General features: G+C 44.3%; 1 protein-coding gene across 2 annotated transcripts; it reads right to left on the bottom strand.

Moving 5' to 3' along the window:
- Positions 1-1,711: 1,711 nt before the first annotated feature.
- top2a (DNA topoisomerase II alpha) lies at positions 1,712-21,547 on the bottom strand. 2 transcript variants are annotated; one of them, XM_066698675.1, is made up of 36 exons: positions 21,474-21,527; positions 21,294-21,333; positions 19,958-20,104; positions 19,573-19,663; positions 19,400-19,463; positions 18,881-19,026; positions 18,152-18,249; positions 17,511-17,723; positions 16,764-16,937; positions 16,515-16,616; positions 16,214-16,351; positions 15,682-15,820; positions 15,174-15,331; positions 14,422-14,547; positions 14,008-14,118; positions 13,415-13,520; positions 12,618-12,727; positions 12,372-12,464; positions 12,149-12,263; positions 11,654-11,775; positions 10,803-10,951; positions 10,263-10,494; positions 9,979-10,113; positions 9,607-9,807; positions 9,240-9,435; positions 8,795-8,892; positions 6,944-7,084; positions 6,719-6,802; positions 6,361-6,564; positions 5,995-6,121; positions 5,446-5,595; positions 4,903-5,065; positions 4,461-4,528; positions 4,069-4,191; positions 3,616-3,866; positions 1,712-3,051 (listed from the first exon to the last, which is right to left on the bottom strand). In XM_066698675.1, exons 2-36 carry the CDS (start codon positions 21,315-21,317, stop codon positions 2,914-2,916), a joined length of 4,737 nt encoding a protein of 1,578 aa, XP_066554772.1. In that variant the 5' UTR covers positions 21,318-21,333; positions 21,474-21,527; the 3' UTR covers positions 1,712-2,913. The 2 variants fall into 2 exon arrangements, with proteins under 2 accessions (XP_066554772.1, XP_066554770.1); XM_066698673.1 differs by having other exon boundaries at positions 21,294-21,547.
- Between the last annotated feature and the right edge of the window lie 496 nt (positions 21,548-22,043).

Here is a 22,043-nt window from a genome sequence, read left to right as displayed (position 1 = left end):
TAATCAGTAGGAGCAACTTGAAAGAAAGAAAGGATTCTGTCCCGTTTGGTTAGATTTGATTGGATTCATATCGAAACCAATGAGTTTGGAAGAAACCTTAAATGCGTAAAGATCAAATTCCATTGGCACTGTGAATTTTATTAGTCTTTTAATTGGGGCACTGCATGTCGAAGAGCTGGATAAGAGAAATAAGGAAACGGGTGTACAAAAATAAGAGTAAGACATTAACCTATATAGCACAGAAAATGAAATTAACTGAAGCACGTATGGATAGGTGATAAACAACGGACATTTACAAGATAAAAAGGGAGTTGTTTCAGATTAACAAAAAAGCGTATGAGAAGTTGTTATGCAAGACAGCAACGGCCAATGAATGGAAAATATTGCCTTTTCTTGGTCGACCCCTGCACAAGACGTTTCCTCTGGACACTGCGCACGCATGCATCTGCAAGAACTGCGCTCAGCTCCCGCGCAGCCACAGCTAATCCAGACATTTCCTAAGAACACAATCAGTCAGGACTAAACATGTGGGAAGCTGAAAGAAAGCAACGTTTCCCTATTATTAAGCCAACTGAAAAAACCCGTTCTAATTCTTTATGCGATTGCCGTAACAACCAACACACACCTCCCTCTTCTACCACAATGAATGGGAAATCAATAACTTCTCAGTTGACTTGAGCTGTATTTCCTGATTCATTCATTCCCGTTGGCAGGGCACGGTTGAGTTTGAGGTTTAAGACTGGATTTTGCAATTCGCCACTAAAATGTATAATCAGCAAATCATAATCTGAGTGCCCAGTCTATGGATTGGTGAATAGAGCAGCAGTGTAGCAGTTAGGGCTCTCCACTCCTGAGCAGAGCTGAGGTGTTGTACCCTTAAGCAAGCAGTTTTACCTAGATTGCACCAGTACAAACCCATCTGTATAAATGGGCAATTGTATGCAAATAAAATAATGTGATATGTTGCAAGTTGCTCTGGATAAGGTTCTCTGCTAAGAAATATGTAATAGCCAACACTTTTTTGAGTCTGTGATATCAGGAAATCTTTTTTTTTTTTTTTGTGTGTGGAATTGTCCTATAAGAGGAGCCTGTTCCTCTCCTCATTAATAAACCACTCCAGAGCCTGGAGAAGGAAAGGACTGAGTGACAAAAACAGATGTTTCACTTTGCAAGTTAATATGCAATGACAAAGGATTGCTGGAGTTAACAAAAATCTGAGTCTTGTTAAGACATGTTTATAGATGATGCATATCTTGTACCTTTGACCTAGATTCACATCAGTCAAAACGCACCTCCAGTGTCCCTTAAATGCAGGTTTCCAACGGTGGTGTGCATGCCAGGATTTCTCACAGAGACAAAATATGAAGCAATTCCACTTCTGTTGTATGTGCAACTCAAAGTATTTGTATTCGAAATGCACAGAATGACAGAAGCATCCCTAACCCTCATGGATCCTGTTTATTAGAGCAACAGAATATCCCACAGGCCAAAGCAAGTAGGCAGGCAGTTAGTTATTTCATCAGGACTTGTATTATTCCACTCTTTCACAACGTTGCCGAATACCTTTCATACAGTCTGCAAGGGAGGACACTGAGTGAAGGAGGCATAATCACAACCCAGGGAACATTTTCAAAAGTGTGAATATGTAGATCAAGAACATGAACGCTTACCAACATTTTTTAACTTCTCGCTAAAGAAAAAGGTCAGAAAAGGCTTTAAAAACAGCTTTATTTCAACATTAAGAATACACTTTAAAAGCATAAACCATGCTTAGGAGACATAGGCATCAGAAAATATTTACATTACACAAGACAAACAATAGAAAAGACGCACACACACTTTGGGAAATGTAATGGAAAAAGGACACGTATAAATCATGGAGTTTTTAACATGACAGTGGAAACCAGTGATCTGTACTGGATGCACTGTGAAGAGACTCCCAGGAGTCAGAGCAGAGGGCACAGGTCAGCCCAAACACCATGCCTAACCCTATTTCAGATGGAAGGGGGTACCAGGGATGAAGGAAAAATGTATAAACTGCCTTTAAGTTCAAACAATAACTTAACAAAAAGCTTTAAAGAAGTATAAAAGTGTAAAAATGTAAAGCAGCATTTTAAAATGAACAATACAACAGGGATATAGAAATGTTTCAGGTTTCCAATCGCAATCTCGATAAACTGGATGAGACAAACCGCAAAGTTTACATACGACAACCAAAGACATGAGTTAAAGCAGTGTGATTGTCCAGGGAAGGAATCAAACTATTTTGTTCAATTGACCCCTTTCAGGAGTTGCTTTGCGTTGGCCTCTGGCATACTTCTAAAAAAAAGTATTTAAGAGGCAAGAAAAAATAAATAAGCAAATCCCTAACAACTAAGAACACAGAGATGAAGCATCAGCAACCGCAAGGCAACACTTTACAGTGTTTGAACAAAACACTACGGAGGCTGCAGTCTCTGCTACAAGGGAAACAATAGGGCTGGCTATTGCTGCTGGATAAAGTTTCAAAGATTAAGCTATTCCAACTTATCGGATTTCGGCAGGTAAGATCTGCTGAATCGGAACCCATGATAACATTACCTCAGAAATTCATCTCCCACCCCCTAAAAAAGAAAAACAAAGTTGTTGGAGGAATCAGATTTGGATTTGTATGAAATGATTAACAGCAGTGAAGTTTACTGTCCCAGTGGGCCAACCGTTCGGCAGGTTTTTCTTCAAAACCTGCATTGAAGCTAGAAAAGGGAATTCAACTGCTTCAGTCAAGTTAATGTAGGGACTTAATGTAAGTGATGGGGAAGCAGGTGGACCGAAACGCTGCTCTGACTCGGGATGAGCGGATGTGGGGAGCTCTGGTTCACAGCATTGCAGCGCTCTGACAGACCAACCCAGCAGGACCGCATGACGCCCTCTGAATCAGATGTCGGAGTCCGACTCGTTCAGGACGTAGGTCACGGGTTTCTTGGCCCGTCCAGGCCGGCTGCGAGGCACAAACTCTTCATCCTCTGACAGCTGGAAGCTCTCATCGTCATCATCGTCCCACTTCTTTGCTTTCTGCAGGGCGACGTGGGAATAAGGTTAGGCGAGCGTGAAATATTTGTACAATTTAACACTTTCACTGACTAAAATGGACACACACACACATATAAGGGCAAAGTCAAATCTGACAAGGAAACGTAACATATAGGAGGAAATTCAAGTTTGGAATAATGCTCATAAAAAGCTAGAATCCTGGCAATTTCTCCACGCCTGACTGACTACCAGAGTGAGGAGACAAATGTTGTGTCTAGAATCAGTTTTTGATCTTCATTGCTAAATTAAATGGAAAAAACAACAACTCCACAAGCAGTTCAGTTAGATTCGTGTGGCTGATATGCAGTCTAGATGCAAATGATCCAGCTTCCAGTTTATAGTAAAAAGCGATCGTAACCCTTGAGCAGAATTCCACCTCCTCCAGACAGGCTGCTTAATCACCGCTCACTGACAGTATAAAAACAGACAAAAAGGGCATCAGGTAAAGGTGTTAATGTAAAGTCACCAATTCGAAACATCTTAGTATGAAGGTGAATAGGAAGACACTGCTAGGAGACAGTGGGTGCTGAATAGGCCGAGACTGACCTTGCCTGTGGACTTCTTTCCTTTGATGCGGGACATGAGGTCATCGGAGCTGCTGTCGGACTCTGAGGTCTTCCTCTTGCGGGTGGCCTTGGGTTTGGCGGCGGTGGTTTTGGCAGCGGCGGCCTTCTTGGTGGCAGCGGGCTCTGATAGCAAGTCCGAATCACTGGAGAATACCACCTTGGCCTTGTTGGCTTTGGGGGCAGCCGCCTTTGGCTTGGACAGAGCATCCATGATGGATGGCTGCTTCACATCTGACAGGAGGGAGGGGGACAAGCAAAAAAATAAAATAAAAGATTAATTAAAATGTGCACTGAAGATTGCACAACACAAGAGTTGTGCAAATCCAGATACCTGGAGGACCAGATCCTGCCTCTTCCTAAGCTGTACAACAATCACCCACAAGCTGACCTGCCTGCTCTGTCAGGTGAGGGTTAGAGAGGCGTGGCCAGTTACCTGCCGGTTTCTTCTTGGGTGCCGCCGGTTTTCGGACACGTTTCTTGGGGGCTTCTTTGGTGACAGCCTGCTCTGGGGGGGCAGGACCTGCACCTTTGGCCTGCTCCTCCGCGCTGTCCTGGGCTGCAGTGAAACACAGAGAAGTCAGAACAAACCGAAAGACAGTCTGCTTCTGTAAGCAACTGTCCCGTGCCTGGTTTCTATACGACAGTCTAGGAACTTATGTTGGTTACGTATTAAAGTAGAAACGGGAGCATTTATTTCAGCAAACACTGCCCTGTTGTGTTGATTGCATATTTAACAGATGGATGGAAGGGACAAGACAGTGAGGTGAGGATTTCTCATTGGAGTGTAAAATAAAATAGATTAGTATGAATAGTGCGAGTACATACACGTCAGGGCAATATCGTACACATCCTGGGCAGGTTTTTCTTTAGAATTCTTCTTTTCTGGCTTCTTGCTGTAAAAACAAACAAAAATATGAATCAGAAAGCATTTCCATGGGAATATTCTGTGGTGTCACCATGGGGAGATCTGAAGAGAAGGATCATTGTGCAATACTGAAGTAGTGCATCCTATACACCTGTGACAAGAGCCGCAAACGTCAGACCGGTTAAACCAGCATATGTATTATCTGCCTATTTAATCAAAAGGCAGAGGAAAAGAAAGAATGTTGGTTTAGGGATCAGCCACAAAGGTAAGGGGCACCCCCACACTAGACTCCTACAGTTTGGGGCACTTCATTCATCTACAGCCCTTGAGGGAGTGATTGGGGAGCACAGAGCAGGAGACGAGAGGCCTGCAGAGCTCAGCGGAGGGGGCCCTGGGACTCACGTAGGCGGTGGTGCGGACGGCTGTGGTGAATCCTCGGGGTCACTGTGGGTGGTGTTGGTCTCGGGACAGAACTCGGAGTCGTCATCGGAGACCTTGTTGTTCTTCCCCCAGTCGTCGAACTCGTCCTCGCTGCTCAAGTCCTCATTGTACTTGGCCTTGGATGCTAAAGGACAAACAAGCGGGGAATAATGAGGCTGGGTGAGAGGACACCCTTTCCCAAACATCTGGTCTAATTTAAGTCAATTTCAGCTAATCAGGACAATACTGATAGTAAACTGTAAACAGGAAACCTCTTAAATGACCAAAGGCTTCAGTGCAAGGCAGAGTGAGTAAACACAGGGCCAGGCTTGATTAAACTGGCAAACCCGCCAAGAGATCCAAGCAGAGTGGCAGCCAACCTTGTAACTGGATTTCCAGTCAATAAGGCCCGGATAAGATAATTAAACCTGCTTGTATCCAAACTTGTGGGAACTTGGGCAATTGGAACAGCCGTTGTCCTCACCCCCCCACCCCTCTTCTAGAACAAGAACGGAGGCAGTTTACCCTTCGTGCGACGCTGCACTCTCTCTCGGGGCGCCACCTCCACATCCGCCTCCACCTCTGAACCCGAGTCCAAGTCCGACCAGGGGTTCCTCTTCTCCGTCTTCACCACGGGTTTGAACTGCAGGGTCGTCTGCTTCTTGGCCTTCGGCACTGCAGGAGGATCGCAGGCCGTCAGTGAAAACAGCCGCCAAGGTCAATGAACTGCATTAAAACACTAAAGTCTCCCCTTCTTTGAGTTAACTGGGATTGTTTTGTTTTAGTCTCCTTTTATCCTTCGGCAACAACCTTTTTTGTTGTTGTTGTTGTTGTTGGTGGTGTAGTTTGATTAAAGAATGGATAAACAAAAAACGACGATTAGTTATTCATACGCCTTGATATCAGTTTCCTTCTCCGGACTAATTAGTGCACGCTTTGAAATTCTACCCAAACATTCCTTCTGCCAAATTAGTCCCGATTTGTTTTAAAATTATTTCTTTTTATAACTTTTCCAAAAGGAGAAGTGGATGAAAGACTGAAACTAGGAAGGCCTCCGCGCTCAGAAAGCATTACCTCCCGGCTGCTTCCCAGATTTCTTTTTGAGCCTTTCTGCCAAGCCACCTTCCGGAGATTGATCATCTCCCATCATCTCCCCTTCTGCCTCATCGAAATCCATCCTGGTCACAACATCTTTGTCAGTCTGGTGGTGAGGAACAAAATAAAATCAGCATTCGAGGCACAGAGCTTCCAAAAACAATAACAGTAGGCCGAGTCCCACCCCGCCAGCCCTGCAGGAATAGCAAACACCGCAATCTCAAACCAGAACACTTCGAATCTACATCGTATTACACCCAACAAACATGGATTTCAATGGAGCTGACTTAAAACTAGTTTCCTTGAAGACAGCGTTTTGGGTTGATGCTGGGATGAGAAGCCGACCTTTGTTTTCTTGCCCTTCTTGGTGGCGTCCGCCTTCTTGCCGGCGTCGGCTTTCATGGCACTGGTGATGCGCGGCACAACACGGCGGCCCTGGGGCGTGGGCATGGTCTCCTCCTTCACCTTCACCACCTTGGTCCGGCCAGTCTTCCCTTTCGCGGGTTTCACATGGGACGACGCGTCCTCACGCTCCTTGGCTTCCACACGCTGAGAGAGAGAGAGAGAGAGAGAGAGAGAGACGTATAAAAGGTGTCCGTGTCAGGCTGTGTGTGTGTGTGAACCTCAGTGGATCACACTGTCATCCCTCAGAGTTGTACAATATGATGGTTGCGTGTTCATTGGCAGAGCGCTGCATACACACCTCCAGCTCCTCCACAAAGTTGGCCAGGTCTTCCTTCCACAGGTCAGATGGGCTCTTCCTCTTCAGAATGTCCAGTTCATTCATCTACAGAGAGAGAGAATGAAAAAAAGAAAACGGGCGGATGTCCGGTTCATTATAAGACTGCAGCGATGAAGGAGGCAGACTAGCGTTGTAGACTCCTAACCAAAGGAAAACCACAGGCAAAGGTCCACACTGAAGACTCACCTTGGCGTCTCTCTGCTTACACAGCTCGTCCTTCTTCTCCTTAGTCAGGAACCACATGGGCATGCTGAGCAGGTAGTTGTAGTCAGGCCCAGAAGTGTCCTCCTCGGCCGCCTCCTCTCCCTCACTGTCCTCTTCCTCTGTCTGAGAGAGAAAAACAGCCGAGCTTTAAAGCAGTGATACTCGGACCACAGCGGTTCAAATGAGCTTTATCCGAAAAGAGCCACAAGGATGTAATTTACTATAGTACCATATACACTCACCTAAAGGATTATTAGGAACACCATACTAATACTGTGTTTGACCCCCTTTCGCCTTCAGAACTGCCTTAATTCTACGTGGCATTGATTCAACAAGGTGCTGAAAGCATTCTTTAGAAATGTTGGCCCATATTGATAGGATAGCATCTTGCAGTTGATGGAGATTTGTGGGATGCACATCCAGGGCACGAAGCTCCCGTTCCACCACATCCCAAAGATGCTCTATTGGGTTGAGATCTGGTGACTGTGGGGGCCAGTTTAGTACAGTGAACTCATTGTCATGTTCAAGAAACCAATTTGAAATGATTCGACCTTTGTGACATGGTGCATTATCCTGCTGGAAGTAGCCATCAGAGGATGGGTACATGGTGGTCATAAAGGGATGGACATGGTCACAAACAATGCTCAGGTAGGCCGTGGCATTTAAACGATGCCCAATTGGCACTAAGGGGCCTAAAGTGTGCCAAGAAAACATCCCCCACACCATTACACCACCACCACCAGCCTGCACAGTGGTAACAAGGCATGATGGATCCATGTTCTCATTCTGTTTACGCCAAATTCTGACTCTACCATCTGAATGTCTCAACAGAAATCGAGACTCATCAGACCAGGCAACATTTTTCCAGTCTTCAACTGTCCAATTTTGGTGAGCTTGTGCAAATTGTAGCCTCTTTTTCCTATTTGTAGTGAAGATGAGTGGTACCCGGTGGGGTCTTCTGCTGTTGTAGCCAGTTGTACATGTTGTGGCTTCACAAATGCTTTGCTGCATACCTCGGTTGTAACGAGTGGTTATTTCAGTCAAAGTTGCTCTTCTATCAGCTTGAATCAGTCGGCCCATTCTCCTCTGACCTCTAGCATCAACAAGGCATTTTCGCCCACAGGACTGCCGCATACTGGATGTTTTTCCCTTTTCACACCATTCTTTGTAAACCCTAGAAATGGTTGTGCGTGAAAATCCCAGTAACTGAGCAGATTGTGAAATACTCAGACCGGCCCGTCTGGCACCAACAACCATGCCACGCTCAAAATTGCTTAAATCACCTTTCTTTCCCATTCAGACATTCAGTTTGGAGTTCAGGAGATTGTCTTGACCAGGACCACACCCCTAAATGCATTGAAGCAACTGCCATGTGATTGGTTGGTTAGATAATTGCATTAATGGGAAATTGAACAGGTGTTCCTAATAATCCTTTAGGTGAGTGTATATGCATTAATATTTAAACTGGATGATGGGAAATATTTAGTTCTTACATAAAGAGTCCCTTTAGCAGTGCATAGATGAAAACTTATTTTAAACAATGCTTCAAACTGAACCGAAGACCAAACAGTATTTCACTGTCCTTTACTACAAAGTACTGCACCAGACGTGTGTAAGAGCCACTGGCAGCTTGTGATCCTCAGTCCGCATACTGCAGAATTCAGTAGGAATTACTTAAAAAAAAAAAAAAAAAAATTATGTATATCCACAATTACCCAAGACACTAAAGCAAAGGAACGCACACGCACAGCCCTACACTTTAAATCGGCTGCACTGCAAGGTCTATGGAAGCTCAAATTGTGGGAGACTTTCATGATGCAGATATAAGCCCACCTTTTCCTTTTCCTGGGCCTGTTTCCATGCCTTCACAGGGTCCGAGTCATAGCCCATCTCCTGAAGCATGCGAATGAGTTCCTTCTTGGGCTTGTTCTCTGTAGAGGGGAAAGATAAAGCTCATGCCTTCATTCAGTCTCCCCTAGACAACTATCTGCAAGAGGTGTCGATTTAAACATTTAAAAATAATCATGTTAAAAGCAGCGCTACAGCATAAAGTGAGACAATACTGCCGATCTGACAAACTAGTGAACCTTGAAAAAGCATCACAAACAATCTAATTAAAAGCAATTAACAGCTCAGTGTTTAACTGTACAGTTAGAGGGGGTTTGCCTTTGCCCTGAGTAGACCGAAGCTGTGCAGTAATAATATTTAATGCGAGTTCAGACCACTGGGAGGGTGGGGTGTGAGGCGGTGTGGAGTAACGGTGGTGCAAGAGGCTCACCAATGACCAGTGTGCCCTCTATCTTCTCCAGGATGAAGCGGGCCTGGTTGGTAAGCTTGGCACTCTCTGCTCCCAGCATGCCCAGCAGCCAGTCCTTGCGCAACATGTAATACTTCATCCTCAGCTCGAAGAATTCCTTCAGGATGTCCTGAATAGATTCGTACTTCTTCAGGCTTCCTACGTGGTCAAACAGAACCTAAGACAATATATCAAATTAGTTTGTAAATCAAAGGAAAAAATAATTACATGAAATACAAAAAAATAAAGATGTGAAGCAAAGCTGGGGAAATGTAAAGTTACATGCAGAGTGTTTTCAAGATCCTCATGTCAACCTCTTAATTAAAGCATGAACTATGGGGCAGGTTACCATGGAGTTGCAGGTGAGCGTGGACTGCAGCTTGAAGATCTTGTGCAGTCCGGCCGCCTCGGCCTCGGCCAGCTTTTCCTCAGTCATCTTAATAACAAAGCGCACCGTGGCGTCAGTGTGGTACTCCTTGTAGTCGGTGATGAGGGCCGGGACTTTCTCTGTGCCGTTCAGCATGGGCTCCAGCACGTTCTCTTTATACGTCTACGAGCAGAAGGGATCGGCGCAGGAAACACATGGGACAAAAAGATGAAACCACAGAGGGACTAAATTAGAGGAGACAAACCCATGAATGCAGAAGAATCTTTCCTGGGCTGCGAGGTATGAATCGCAGAGAGGGCACTGATTGTGGAGTGAGCCGCCCCGACCACTGACCTGAGTCCACGTCTTCACAGGCAACTCCGAGATCTCGAGGGTGGTGGAATCAATGATGGACACCTCCCCACTGTTCATGTACTGGTTGGCATGCAGTTCCTCAATGGTGCCCTTGAAGTTCTTGTAGCTGGGCAGCTGTTTGCATGAAATGTACACATGTATTAATTCAACTTACAGAAGTTTTATAGTTTAAGAAGAGCTGGGCTTTTAATATAGGAAATAAAGGTTCTAATCTTAATGAATTAAGAAAAATCACACAAAACGACCCCCCTCCCTCCCCTCACCATGGGCAGAGGCTCGTCCCCATCCAGCATGCGGCGGATGTTGTTGATGACCTCCCGCACATCGAAGTTGGGGATGCGGCTGGCCCAGCCCGTGCCAATGCCATCAGAGCCGTTCAGCAGCACCGTGGGAATGATGGGGATGTACCACTCGGGCTCCACGCGCTGGTTGTCGTCATAGTTGTACTTGAGCAGGTTGTCGTCCACTTGGGGGAAGAGCAAACGAGCCAAAGGGCTGGAAGGAAAACATCACTGTAATTATACCTCTGGAGTTTGGGGATGGATGGATTGATGGATAGATATGTGATCACAGAAATCTGCTTCAAAGTTAATGAAGATGCACTTAGAGACTTGAACTCACACACTCATACATGACAGACAACGTGCATGTGGTGAATTCTAAATTGCACCCTCGTTGTGCACTTTCCTACGAGTCACATGTGAAAAACATATGCATGAACTAATGGAAATTTACACCAAGAACAACAAGTTGACTAAGCGCGCACACACACACACACGCCTGATGCATTCAGCAGGACTCACCTGAGCATGGTGAAGATGTATCGAGGGCTGGCGGCATCCTTGCCGCCATGCAGCCTGGTGCCGAACTGGCCAACAGGCTGCAGGAGGTTCAGGTTGTTACTGCCCACAAAGTTCTGGGCCAAACTGATGATGGTCATCATGAGAGACATCTGTGGAGAGATCAATCAAAACACATAAGGCAGGGTTCTGCAAATGGGGCTCACCGCTCAATGCTGCCAGTTTACAAAACATTTTTACCACACTTAACAGAGCCACTTCAGAACTGCTAGCTAGTGTGACCCCAATATACCATCTGTATCTGTGATGACCTAGGGGGCATGGAGGCATTGAATAAGCAAGGCTGAACACAATCAGCTTCAAAGATTGTGTATTCAAGTGTGAATCATGTAATCACTTTGCTATAAAGCACAGAAACACAATTCATAACCACCTCCAGGCAGAACTCTGAACTGTCCTATTTCTGCAAACATCTGTGACCCGTACATCTTCCCAACCAGTGTCCTTACAAGGCTCCTTGAAGCCCAAGGCCCTGAACAGCAAGCAGCAGCTAGTTTTTAACTCTGCAGAAAAGGGGTGGAAATACAGCAGTTCATAAGTAACAGATCCTCAGGCTTCAGGCGGGAAGAAAGCTCATCGGAAGCAGTGGGCTGAAAGTGTTTTCACAAGGTCGATTTTTGCAGTAAATGCAAGTTTATTTCATTCAGCTGAATACCAGGTTTGGGGGGAAGTTTCAGACAAACTTGGTTCAGCATTCAATATCTCATAGTCACAGGGACAGGACTGAAAAAGGCTCAAGGCCAAGCACAAGTTCTTTCACTCTGTTGTGTTACGGCATGCTGGGCTGCACTCACCTCTCCATGGTGATAGGCCGAGTTCTCGGCCACCGAGCCGGCCAGCTGAGCCACCTTCACCTCACGCTTGTCATTTCTCTTGAAGCAGGTGAACAGCACCTTCCTCTGCCCTGGCTTCAGGCCTGGGGAGCACATGATCATTTTTACACACCAAAGCCACATCATTAAAAGACTAGTTTGGAGGGGAGGGGGATCTGCCTAAGATTGCTTTAGAAGTCACCTTTGCTTAATTTCTTTTAATTCACTGCACAATTGACCTGTCTAAAAACTGAAGTTTGCTTATGATTTGGTTACCCAATCTTTTGTTTTTAAGTTTGCCTTGTGTCTAAATACAGTACCTCGAGACACTCCGTATGTTAATGGGCGCTAAACAAATTAAACTTGATTGGTTCAGTCACTGAAACATTAAAGAAAAAAAGAAAATTAAAACATCTGAACAATTCAAGAGTACTAGGTTGACAGAAGCTAAGCCCAAGAGGATCTGTTCTGACTTACCGTCAACCAGACTGGGAATGGACCTCTCATTGTCAGAGTTGGAGTAGAGAACCAGTTCTTTGTTAATGAAGTCGTTGTAGGTCAGGTACTTGGTGGATTGTCCGTACAGGTAGTCCTATAGAGAGGAGCAGAGAAAAGCCATTCAGCAGTGGCACATCGGGAGTGATGTGTGCTGTGTTAGCACGTGGAGAGCTCGCTCGGGCAGAGCTAGAGACCCTCTCACCTCCGGTAGGCCATGCTCTCTCCGCTGACGGCGGGTCTGCATGAAAGCTGTGAGCCACTCTTTTCGTTCTTCAATCTTCTTCTTACTAAAGGCCTAAGGGAGAAGAAATGCACAGGTTGGAGAGGGGAACACAGGACCCATTAACAAACTCAGCTATTATTGAGCAAATGGCTAAAATTCCTAGAACACAGCAATAAAACATGGTCGGCAGGGCTCCGGGCTCTGACGGTGAAGACGGTGTCTCACCAGGGTGATTGCCTCATCATCGGCAGGACCAGCGTACTTGAAGGCTATTCGGTGTCTTTCCATGTCGGCAAAGTATTCTTTTGCCTCCTTCGAAGTGCTGGTACCCAGACCTGCAGGGTGGAGAAAGACAGGCTCAGTCACCCAACCATGGGCTCTCTGCTGCCGTCTACTGGGCAGATAATGGATCTGAACTCTCACAGGCGACTGACCATAAGCGGATAAAACTACATGTGGTCCATAGACCGTCTGTATAGGAGATTGCATTAATTGAACTGAGCAGCTTTTTGAATCACAAACAAAAGGTCTCAGGGGTAAATGTGCAACTTAAAAACAATAAATCCGCAAAGTAAGTAAACTTGCTTGGTGGCTAAAAAAAAAAAAAAAAATCAAGCTTGTTCACAGACCAGGAAAAATGCATCATAGAACACCCAGCACGGGTCCACCTCCCCAGGAAACTACCACCAGAAAGGTACCCCTCAAACCAAAAGACTGCAGTCTGCTAAGCAATCCGGCTGTAGTGACTTACGCATGTCAATTTTAAGGTGGTCTTTACTGTATATATAAATGAGAAAGGTATCCTAAATTGCATCAATTATAAATTGATGTCTTTGCATTAATATGTCAATCTTTTCAAAGTAAGAACATGGAGACATAAAGACCAGCGAAGCAGACTGGTTTACAGTTAAAAGGAACATCCCCAGGTAAGAGTGCCACTAGAGAAAGCAGTGCAGGAGGTCTGATGTAAAAGCGATGCTTACTTGGCCGGTCGCACTACCACACAGGGGTTTGGGACAAACCTTTGTAGTACTTGATTTTCCAAGACTTCGTGCTGGACTGGCTGTCTTTCCATTCGTTAAACTCTGGGATACTGTAGAAGGGTAGCTCCTGCTTCTTATTGGAAACCTGGGCACGGGGAGAGTTTAGGACAATGAGGATGAGTGTGAATCTCTAGGAAGGCCATAACTGTAGTATAAAAACTTGGTCGGCCATTCCAGATTAAGCAGTTGCCGCTAAAAGGTTCTCAGGATGAGCCTCCATACATCTCACCCCGCTTCCTGTTTCTAACTGTGCACACACTTCCACTTCCTTTTGACATGTTTCAAGGATGAGAACCTTATCTGGACTACTGACCAATCTGTAATGGCCTGAACATCCTCACTTTGCATCGGCCAGTGGTTTTACATTGCATCTTTTCCCTTCATATTACATATGGACAATATTACAATTTTATTTGATTTACTGGCCCCCAAAAGCCTCACAGAAGAGCTCCAGGGATGAGGCCCGCGAAAACCTCCATCTAAAAGCCAAAAAGTCCGGTCTTTGCCCCATCTTTCTCCTCCTCCCCACTGCTGTCCTGTACAAACCAGGACAAGACTTTCAGAGGCGTTACCTTAATAATGGGAGTGATGAACTCCTCCAGGAAGTTGTGCCTGAGCAGAGAGGGCCAGTTGTGGTGAATGAAGTTGATGAGGAGTCCTTTAATGTGAGACCCATCCTGATCCTGATAGGCCCCGGTGGGGTAGGGGGAGAGAGAGATTAATATAGATTCTGTCTGGGGAAACATTTATGACACACAGTGCAACATCTTCCAGGCCCTTATCACTGACATTTGTCACCGCACAGACGCTAGAATAAACTTAGAGGTAAAATGATGCATCTCACTTTGCTACAGCTGTGCTGTAAATGTAGGAGTACAGCTCAAGAAGCAAAATCCAGATCTACAATAAGCTTCTCATTGTGATAAGAGCGAAGTTGCTGCAGCGCTCGGACCGAAGCAGCCCAGATTAAGGCCCGCTGTGCACACCTGATCTGTCATGATCATGATCTTGCCGTAGCGCAGGGACTTCAGGGACTCTGGGTCAGAGTAGTTCTTCTTGTACTGCAGCCCGATGATCTTGATGATGTTATTGATCTCGGCGTTCTCCATGATCTGTCAAGGATGGGGAGGAAAGAGAAGTGGAGCATCCGGTCAGTGATGAGCAACAAATGAAAAGGACAGGAAAAAACATAGCTGTCACATCCATTCTTGGTTGTCAATTCTTTACCAGATTTCAAAAAACTTGATTTTAAGTCCCTCACCTCTCTGCCCCTAGATACCCATTTTGCAGTATGCTGCTCTAATATAGTGTTGTAATCAGGTAACTATTGAAGCGACTTGGTGACATTTCCATCTCTACCCTGAGGTGACCGTACGGTTTTAATTCAAATGTCTCAAGCGGGAGAAGAACATTCTTCGAAATGCAAGTACCTTCATAAAATAACAGCTACAAGGGAAACAAAAAGGAGCACCAACAAAAGATGTGAAGGTAACAATTTGGGGTAAAAAGTAAAGCTGCAAAATTCTGCCTTGGCTGCAGCAGATTGAAATCCACTCTCTCATTACAGAAGGGTCTCTTTTGAACAGGTTCTCTCATTGAGCACTTCTCGGCTCCTGTGAGGGGGTTTTGCATTACTGAAGGAAGACTAGTCTGAACTTTTACTATATGTAATGTATTGAATCCCGTCAAATACTCCATCCTTTAAAACCTGCACAGACCCACCAAATCTCTGGCCTACCTGCTTGTGTGAGGCCTCCCGTACGTTGAGCATTTTACCACGCAGAGGAAACACACCATACCGGTCTCTCCCCACGACACCCAGCCCAGACACTGCCAGCGTCTTGGCCGAGTCTCCCTCAGTGAGGATTAGGGTACAGCAGTTAGAGTTCTTCCCCCCTGGAAAGAATGCAAAGAATGCAAAGAATGCAAATTTGCTCTCCCACAATAGCAGATCTCCATGCAACATAGGCTAGAAATACTTCACTTTAAATACTCTTCAATTGCAATGTTCATTTTAACAAATTGAACAGCATAAAAGTAGCAGCCTGTTCTTGACCATGTCATTTTTTATGGTATTTAGGATGAGTACAATTTATCATATGTTCATGTTTTTTTCCTATTAAATCATTGCTATACTGTAAAACCCTGCAAGCAAAAAATCTCAAACCCTCCTGGTTTATTTCTGACTTCACCAGATCACTTCTCTCCTATGTGGACGGCGGGCGAGAGGCAGCGGTGTGGAGTACCTGCATCATTGGCGTCGTCCAGTTTGGGGACCCCCTTAATCTTGGTGTGCTTGACACTAGAGCACTTCTTATTGAGCTGAGTCTGAGCCTTGAACTTCACCCAGTTCATGATGCTCTCAACAATCCCACAGCTGGTGGCCTAAACACAGAGAAAAGTTAATCCATAGGGTACGAAAAGAACCATCAATTTGAGAGACCAAAAGCGAAATTCTGGCCTAGACTGTTTCTACAAACTGTGTGGGGAAATCTTGGGGAACAAAAAATACTAAGAAATTAACCTAACTAGATAAGAAAAAAATAATTATGTAATCTAACGGAGAACAAATGGCAGAAAAATTACATTCATTTTCCTTTTTCATAGGATTAATAGGAAGATGAGTCTTCATTTTTACACCAATAAAGAAATAAATTAGATGTAGCCATCAGTGCGGCCTTCAGCGGCGTGAGCAAAAAAAGTGATCTGTTCACAAGAAACCTAAAAACGAATTCACCGGGCCAACGCAGAAGATGACCAAAGTAAATGAGCACTCACAGATTTGATGAACTTCTCACTGAGTGGACAGGTGGAGCCAAAGCTCTTCTGCTGCAGGGTCATGTTCTCCTTGGTCTGGGAGTCGAAGGTGGGGTTCACAATCAGACAGTTCACAAACAGCCAGATGTGGTTCTTCACCTAGAGACCAAATGCACACAGGTGTCAGAGCCAGGAGGTAGCGCAGTGCATCTCAGGAAAGGACTAATTTCTTCCCTTATTCAAGTTTCCTTTCCAATTTAGAACTCCCCGGCTGCTTGCGACAATTTTGGCTTGGATTGCCCCCCAAAACAAAAACACCTACCTGAAAGGGCTTGACAGCCACACCAGCCTTGTTCTTCTTCTTCACCACTTCGATGAGCTTGCCAACAATCTGATCTGCCACATAATCGGTGTGCCTGCCTCCCTGGTAACAAAACAAACAACAACAACAACAACAACAAAAAAAAACAAAAAAAAAAAGACATCAAGAAGTGGATTTTGCCTCTCTTTCACGCAGATCTAAAATCACTGACCGGAAGGCCGTACACTGCCCATCTCAGCTGTCTCGTACCTTGGTGGTGGCAATGCTGTTGACGAAGCTGACTTGCTGGAAGCCCTTCTCACTCATGGTGAGACACACCTCCCAGCGTTCGTTGACCACCTCATGGATGACCTTCAGCGGCGCGCCCAGCTCATCCACCTTGTCCTTCACATAAAGGTCCACATAGCTGCGGAACCCCGTAACCTACCAGCCATGAAAAAACACAGGACAAGCTCAAGCTGAGTCACCAAAGGGAGCTAGTGCCCATACGGTCAAGTATAATTAACTGCCACCTTCTTATATGGCTGAAAGGCAGCTTTTCATTTCAACACAGCAAATTTACACCATCTCCTGACAGTGCTAATACGTCATACTAATATGAACATACCAATAGTCTGGGAGAGCTGTTCACGAACGCTAGAAGAAATAATGATCGTACAACTACAAACTACCCCCTTTCAGCACTCTCTTCAAAACTCAAATTATAAACCCAACTCTTTTCTTGTTACAAAAGCAGTTCCTTCGTTAATGACCCTTTCATCTCCGCTAATGATCCATACTAATTTACATTATTCCTCACTTTGAAAAGATTAACATTTTGGGGAATGGGAGATGAGCACCCTAATTTGTGAATTTTTAAAGAAACCAACAGTGTAGATCTTGCACGGGTTCCAGTTAAGGCAATCTATTCTGAGCATATTATCAGTAGCGGTTATCTCGGGGACTAGGAGGGAAGATTTGTCCATTAGCTCTACTAGAAAGGAGTTCTATACTGACCGGCAGTCTCTTCCCATTGAGGAAGACTTTGACCCCCTTGCTGGAGCCGGCCACGTCATAGGCTCTTCTGGACATCAGTGCCACCGAGTCCTTATCCAGGATCTGCATCTTAAACTTGGTGAGGTCGGGCTGGAAGCTGATGCAGGTGAACTCCTCTCCCTCGAAGGGCTTGATCTTGGAATCTCCTGCTTTGCTCATGTTGTTATACCAAGTCTGTAAAATAGGACACAGGCCGAAGAGGGAGGGGTGATCAATTAAAAATCAGGGTACTAAACGGGTCTTATGCTGCAAGGTCTTTTACAGAGAAGACAACACTCCTCCCAGAGAGGAGATGTAGCCTGTTTCGCTGTGTGTCATAATTACTTGGACCATTTTCATTTTCCATTTACTGCATGAGTAATGGGGCCTATTTTATACAAGATAAGGAGTGACTCCCAAATGCAATGATGTCAAATTGAGAGAGTACCATCATTAATTAATGTTAAATCCCAGAACTAGAACCAATGAACTGTGGCCATGGACTTAATGCAATAAATTGACATGCTGAAACAATCTCTTAAGACTTAAATGCAACCCATCCAATAATGAATTGCTGAATAACTGGAATGTTAATCCTTGAACCATCAAGGTCAGCATCTTACCTGCTTAAAACTCTTCTTGGACTCACGGCAGGAAGTCTCCACGGTAAACTTGGTGCTGAAAATGTTGCAGAGTTTGGCCCCATAACCATTTCGCCCACCTGGAATCACAGCAAATAACGGCTTAGGCTTTAGTTTCTATATCCTCAGTTTTATACAAGTTCAAGCAACGTCCTGGACAAAATGAAGAGACACAGCACTACCAGATTTTAAATCAGAGGGTAATCCCAAATGAGATTAAACATGTATAGTCCAATGTACCTTTAGATTTAAATCAAAAGCAGTAGTTCGTTTACAGTTTTCACCCACACTTCTTACACCAATACTGTCTGCAACTTCGGATTTCTAAAACATTGACTGACAACTCGGATCAATCTCTCTTTCATGGCACAAAGCCAGTTCAGATCTTAGGATGGTATGTTTCCATCAACAGGAATGTGCCACTCATGTTTTATTGTAGAACATAAGATTGCAAATATCTTCAGAATATGCATGTTGAAAGGATTAGTAGATTATGACCCATTACAATCTAACATTGGCAGCTGCCTGGCACAGAGACAGCAAGTCAGTGGCGCTAGGCTCCAGATGAACGTTGGCTTTTACAACCCCTAATGTGTAGAATATTTTCACACTCTGGCTTCAGGTGCAGAGATTGTGATGACTGTCTAGCACTTCATGCTTGGCTGCAGGCGGCGGGGCGCTAAAAGCCAGGGGGTGTCTGTATCCCCTTACCAGTGACCTTCTTCTGGTCGTCATCGTAATTGCTGGATGTGAGCAGCTGCCCGAAGATGAGAGCTGGCACATACACTTTCTCCACCTTGTGCTCAACGACAGGAATGCCCTTCCCGTTGTTCCACACACTGATGGTGTTATTCTCACTGGCAAAACACAATAACAGGCCTTACAGACAGCCCACAGGCACATACAGGCAATTCTGCTCCTAAATGCAAGCTACAGCACCACCTGTAGTAGGCTTTATCCCTAGTTAAAATGTTCCCAGATTGCTACTAATATGGAAGGTTCGATTTGTCCTATTAGCTATATACAAAGATACCTACTGGCCAAGTAAGTACGAATCACTAATATGAAGACACCCACTGTGCTGGATTGTCATAGAGGAAGAACATTTTAGTAAACAAGCCAGTTTGGAAGAAAAATAAATAAATCGAAGCACAATTTCTAGCATTACACTTTCCACACACAATTCTACACTGAGGTGCAATAAGGCTGGCAAGCAATAAAGTCACTCACGGGTCAATGTTGATCTTGATGCATGTCATGTTTTTATCCCTCTGCTTGTTATCCGCAGCATTCACTGCGAAGAAAACAATACAAATGAATGCTAATGCTCACTCTCTTAATAACATCTGATCACTGAAAAGGCCACGCAGCACATCGATATGCATCCCCAGCTCGGTACGTACCAAGGATTTCGTCAAATATCTTGTACAAGCCAGGCACGAACGTCACATCCCGGCAGTTCATCCCAAGACCCTCGTCATACACCCACATTTGCTAAATAGGGAACAGAGTCATGACATTTCAGTTGACCAATAACTCATGCTTCAAATACAGCTGAAATTTCAGGTGTATGAAACAGTCCTATGCATGGAGATGATTAGCACAATATTAAACATTAGAAGTAAATAATGTAACTTTATTGTATATGCACTAGTGCCCGATTCTACCAGGACATCAGGATAAAGCATTCTGTAAAACAAATCCCTGAGCAACTGATTACACCTAGACTGGAGTTAACAGGCTCTTCACATGGGAGCCCCATTTAAAGAGCGCCTCCTCTGAGCCCACCTGAGTGACCGGTTCCACAGAGCCGATGTAAGTGTCCGGCCGAAGCAGAATGTGCTCCAGCTGGGTCTTCTTCTGGTAGATCCTCTCCACCGACAGGCGCTTATCATCCTTCTTGGTTTTGTTGATGGGCTTATTCTCCACCAGCGCCTGCAGGAGAACAGAGATTCAAAACGTCACACCAACGCCACTGCTTCACAGGGACACTGACTCAAATTAACAGGAAGTGCTTTCAAGACTAAAGCGGAAACGGGAGGCACTTCTGTACACAGAGGGCAGTGGAGTCACGTCCTTGAAACAGACCAGACACATGGCCACACCGGGATGCTTCAAGAAACAGCCTGATGACATCCTTGGATGATGTACGGCATCATCATGTTATGCGTCTTAGCTGAAGGCCTTATCCAGGCTGTCTTGCAGTTTACACAAGAAACATTCAAAAGTAGTACAATCAGTACAAAATACAATAACACAAATCCCAGTACAAGGAACTAAAAAGTGTCATGTGTTCAAATGAGCTGGACGGTCCTTCTCTCGTTTGTACTCTCTCCTATGTTGACATTATTTTCTTGGCCAGTCAATGAAGCACATCATATTTTAAATAATGACAAACAAAATCCCTTATCCAAATCTAAGGCTACATGTATGCATGTGAACACAGGATGGCAGTGCTAACAATGAACTGTAGATACATCTAAAACAGGACCGTTTTATTCCACACGTCGCTCAGAGAAAGCAATGCCCACACATTGAAGGAAAATAACTTTTAAGCATTAAGTGAATGTGATCTGGGTGAAGGTGAACTGACTGGATGCTCAATCAATGAATCCTTCACTGTGTCAATCCGCACTGCAACACCGGTGAACAGCCGATTAATCCCCCCTCCTCCTATGTTTAGCATGACGGGGAATAGACTGCACTGCTCTGGTGTTACTTCACTGTATAAAACTGCATGCAGTGTTTTGTATCAGAAACAAAAACAATACCATGACACTTCCCTCCAAATTCCCATGATGCATTGGGATCCATTACAACCACTAGTTATCAAATGTCTTCTTATGACCTAATTTTCCATTCAAACAGACAGAAGTGATGCCACAGTCTACTAGTACTAGCATATTGCACATGCATGCATTATTGGTGGATCGATTGATTGATTGATTAACATTCACCTAATTGCCGTTCGGTTTAGAACTCTATTACACAAACCAAACCAAAAATACGTGACAAGCTACGATCGCCGTCATATTATAATTATTGCCTGTAAATGCAAACTGTTTTCCGATGTAAGAAAATGTACAAAAACCAAAGACAGAATAAGCTAAATCTCAAGTCTCACCTTCAGCGGTCCTTCGGCTTCCATTGTGTGAAGAGATGTACTGTAACGACACTAAAATAAATAAATAAGTCGGCCGATTGCCTCTTGAGCTAAAATTATGAAAACCTTAAATGCTACAGTGTAAAACCAGTGATTGTTTTCTGAAACAACACATTAATATTAATAATAAAGTCGCTTTACCCTATACAAAAAGAAAATAAACCCCTACCACCGAAAACCACAAGATCTTTGCCGACTGTTTTTCAAATCTTGAAATTTCCAGTCCGCCAAAAGGAAACGCCAATCAGATTCGACTAGGGGCGGGCTTTGGACTAATCTGACCAATTGTATTCACGATAAGGTATTTGATTTTCTTTCAACACGCCCTTGTGTTAACATTGACCAATCACGGCGAACATGTACAATTTGTAGCTCTATTATTGGTCTACATAGAACAGTTGGGGCGGTTCTTCAGAGGATGCAAGTACTCAAACATAGCGTGTGACAAATGATTGACAGCAACTCGCAATGTTCTAATAACTTTATTTGTATAGCACATTTGCAAAACAAAGTTACAAAATAACACAAATATAATACAACAATACAAACTGAAAATGAATGAATGAAACAATCCGACAGATTTAACCAATATATATATATATATATATATATATATATATATATATATATATATATATATATATATATATATATAAAAATTAAATAACTCCCCACCACACACACACACACACACACACACACACACACACA

Source organism: Amia ocellicauda, chromosome 3 (assembly GCF_036373705.1).
Source record: "Amia ocellicauda isolate fAmiCal2 chromosome 3, fAmiCal2.hap1, whole genome shotgun sequence".
In the NCBI taxonomy this organism is placed as follows: domain Eukaryota; kingdom Metazoa; phylum Chordata; class Actinopteri; order Amiiformes; family Amiidae; genus Amia; species Amia ocellicauda.
The sequence above is the reverse complement of the archived record's forward strand: the minus strand, read 5'-3'. Positions and strand labels throughout refer to the sequence as shown.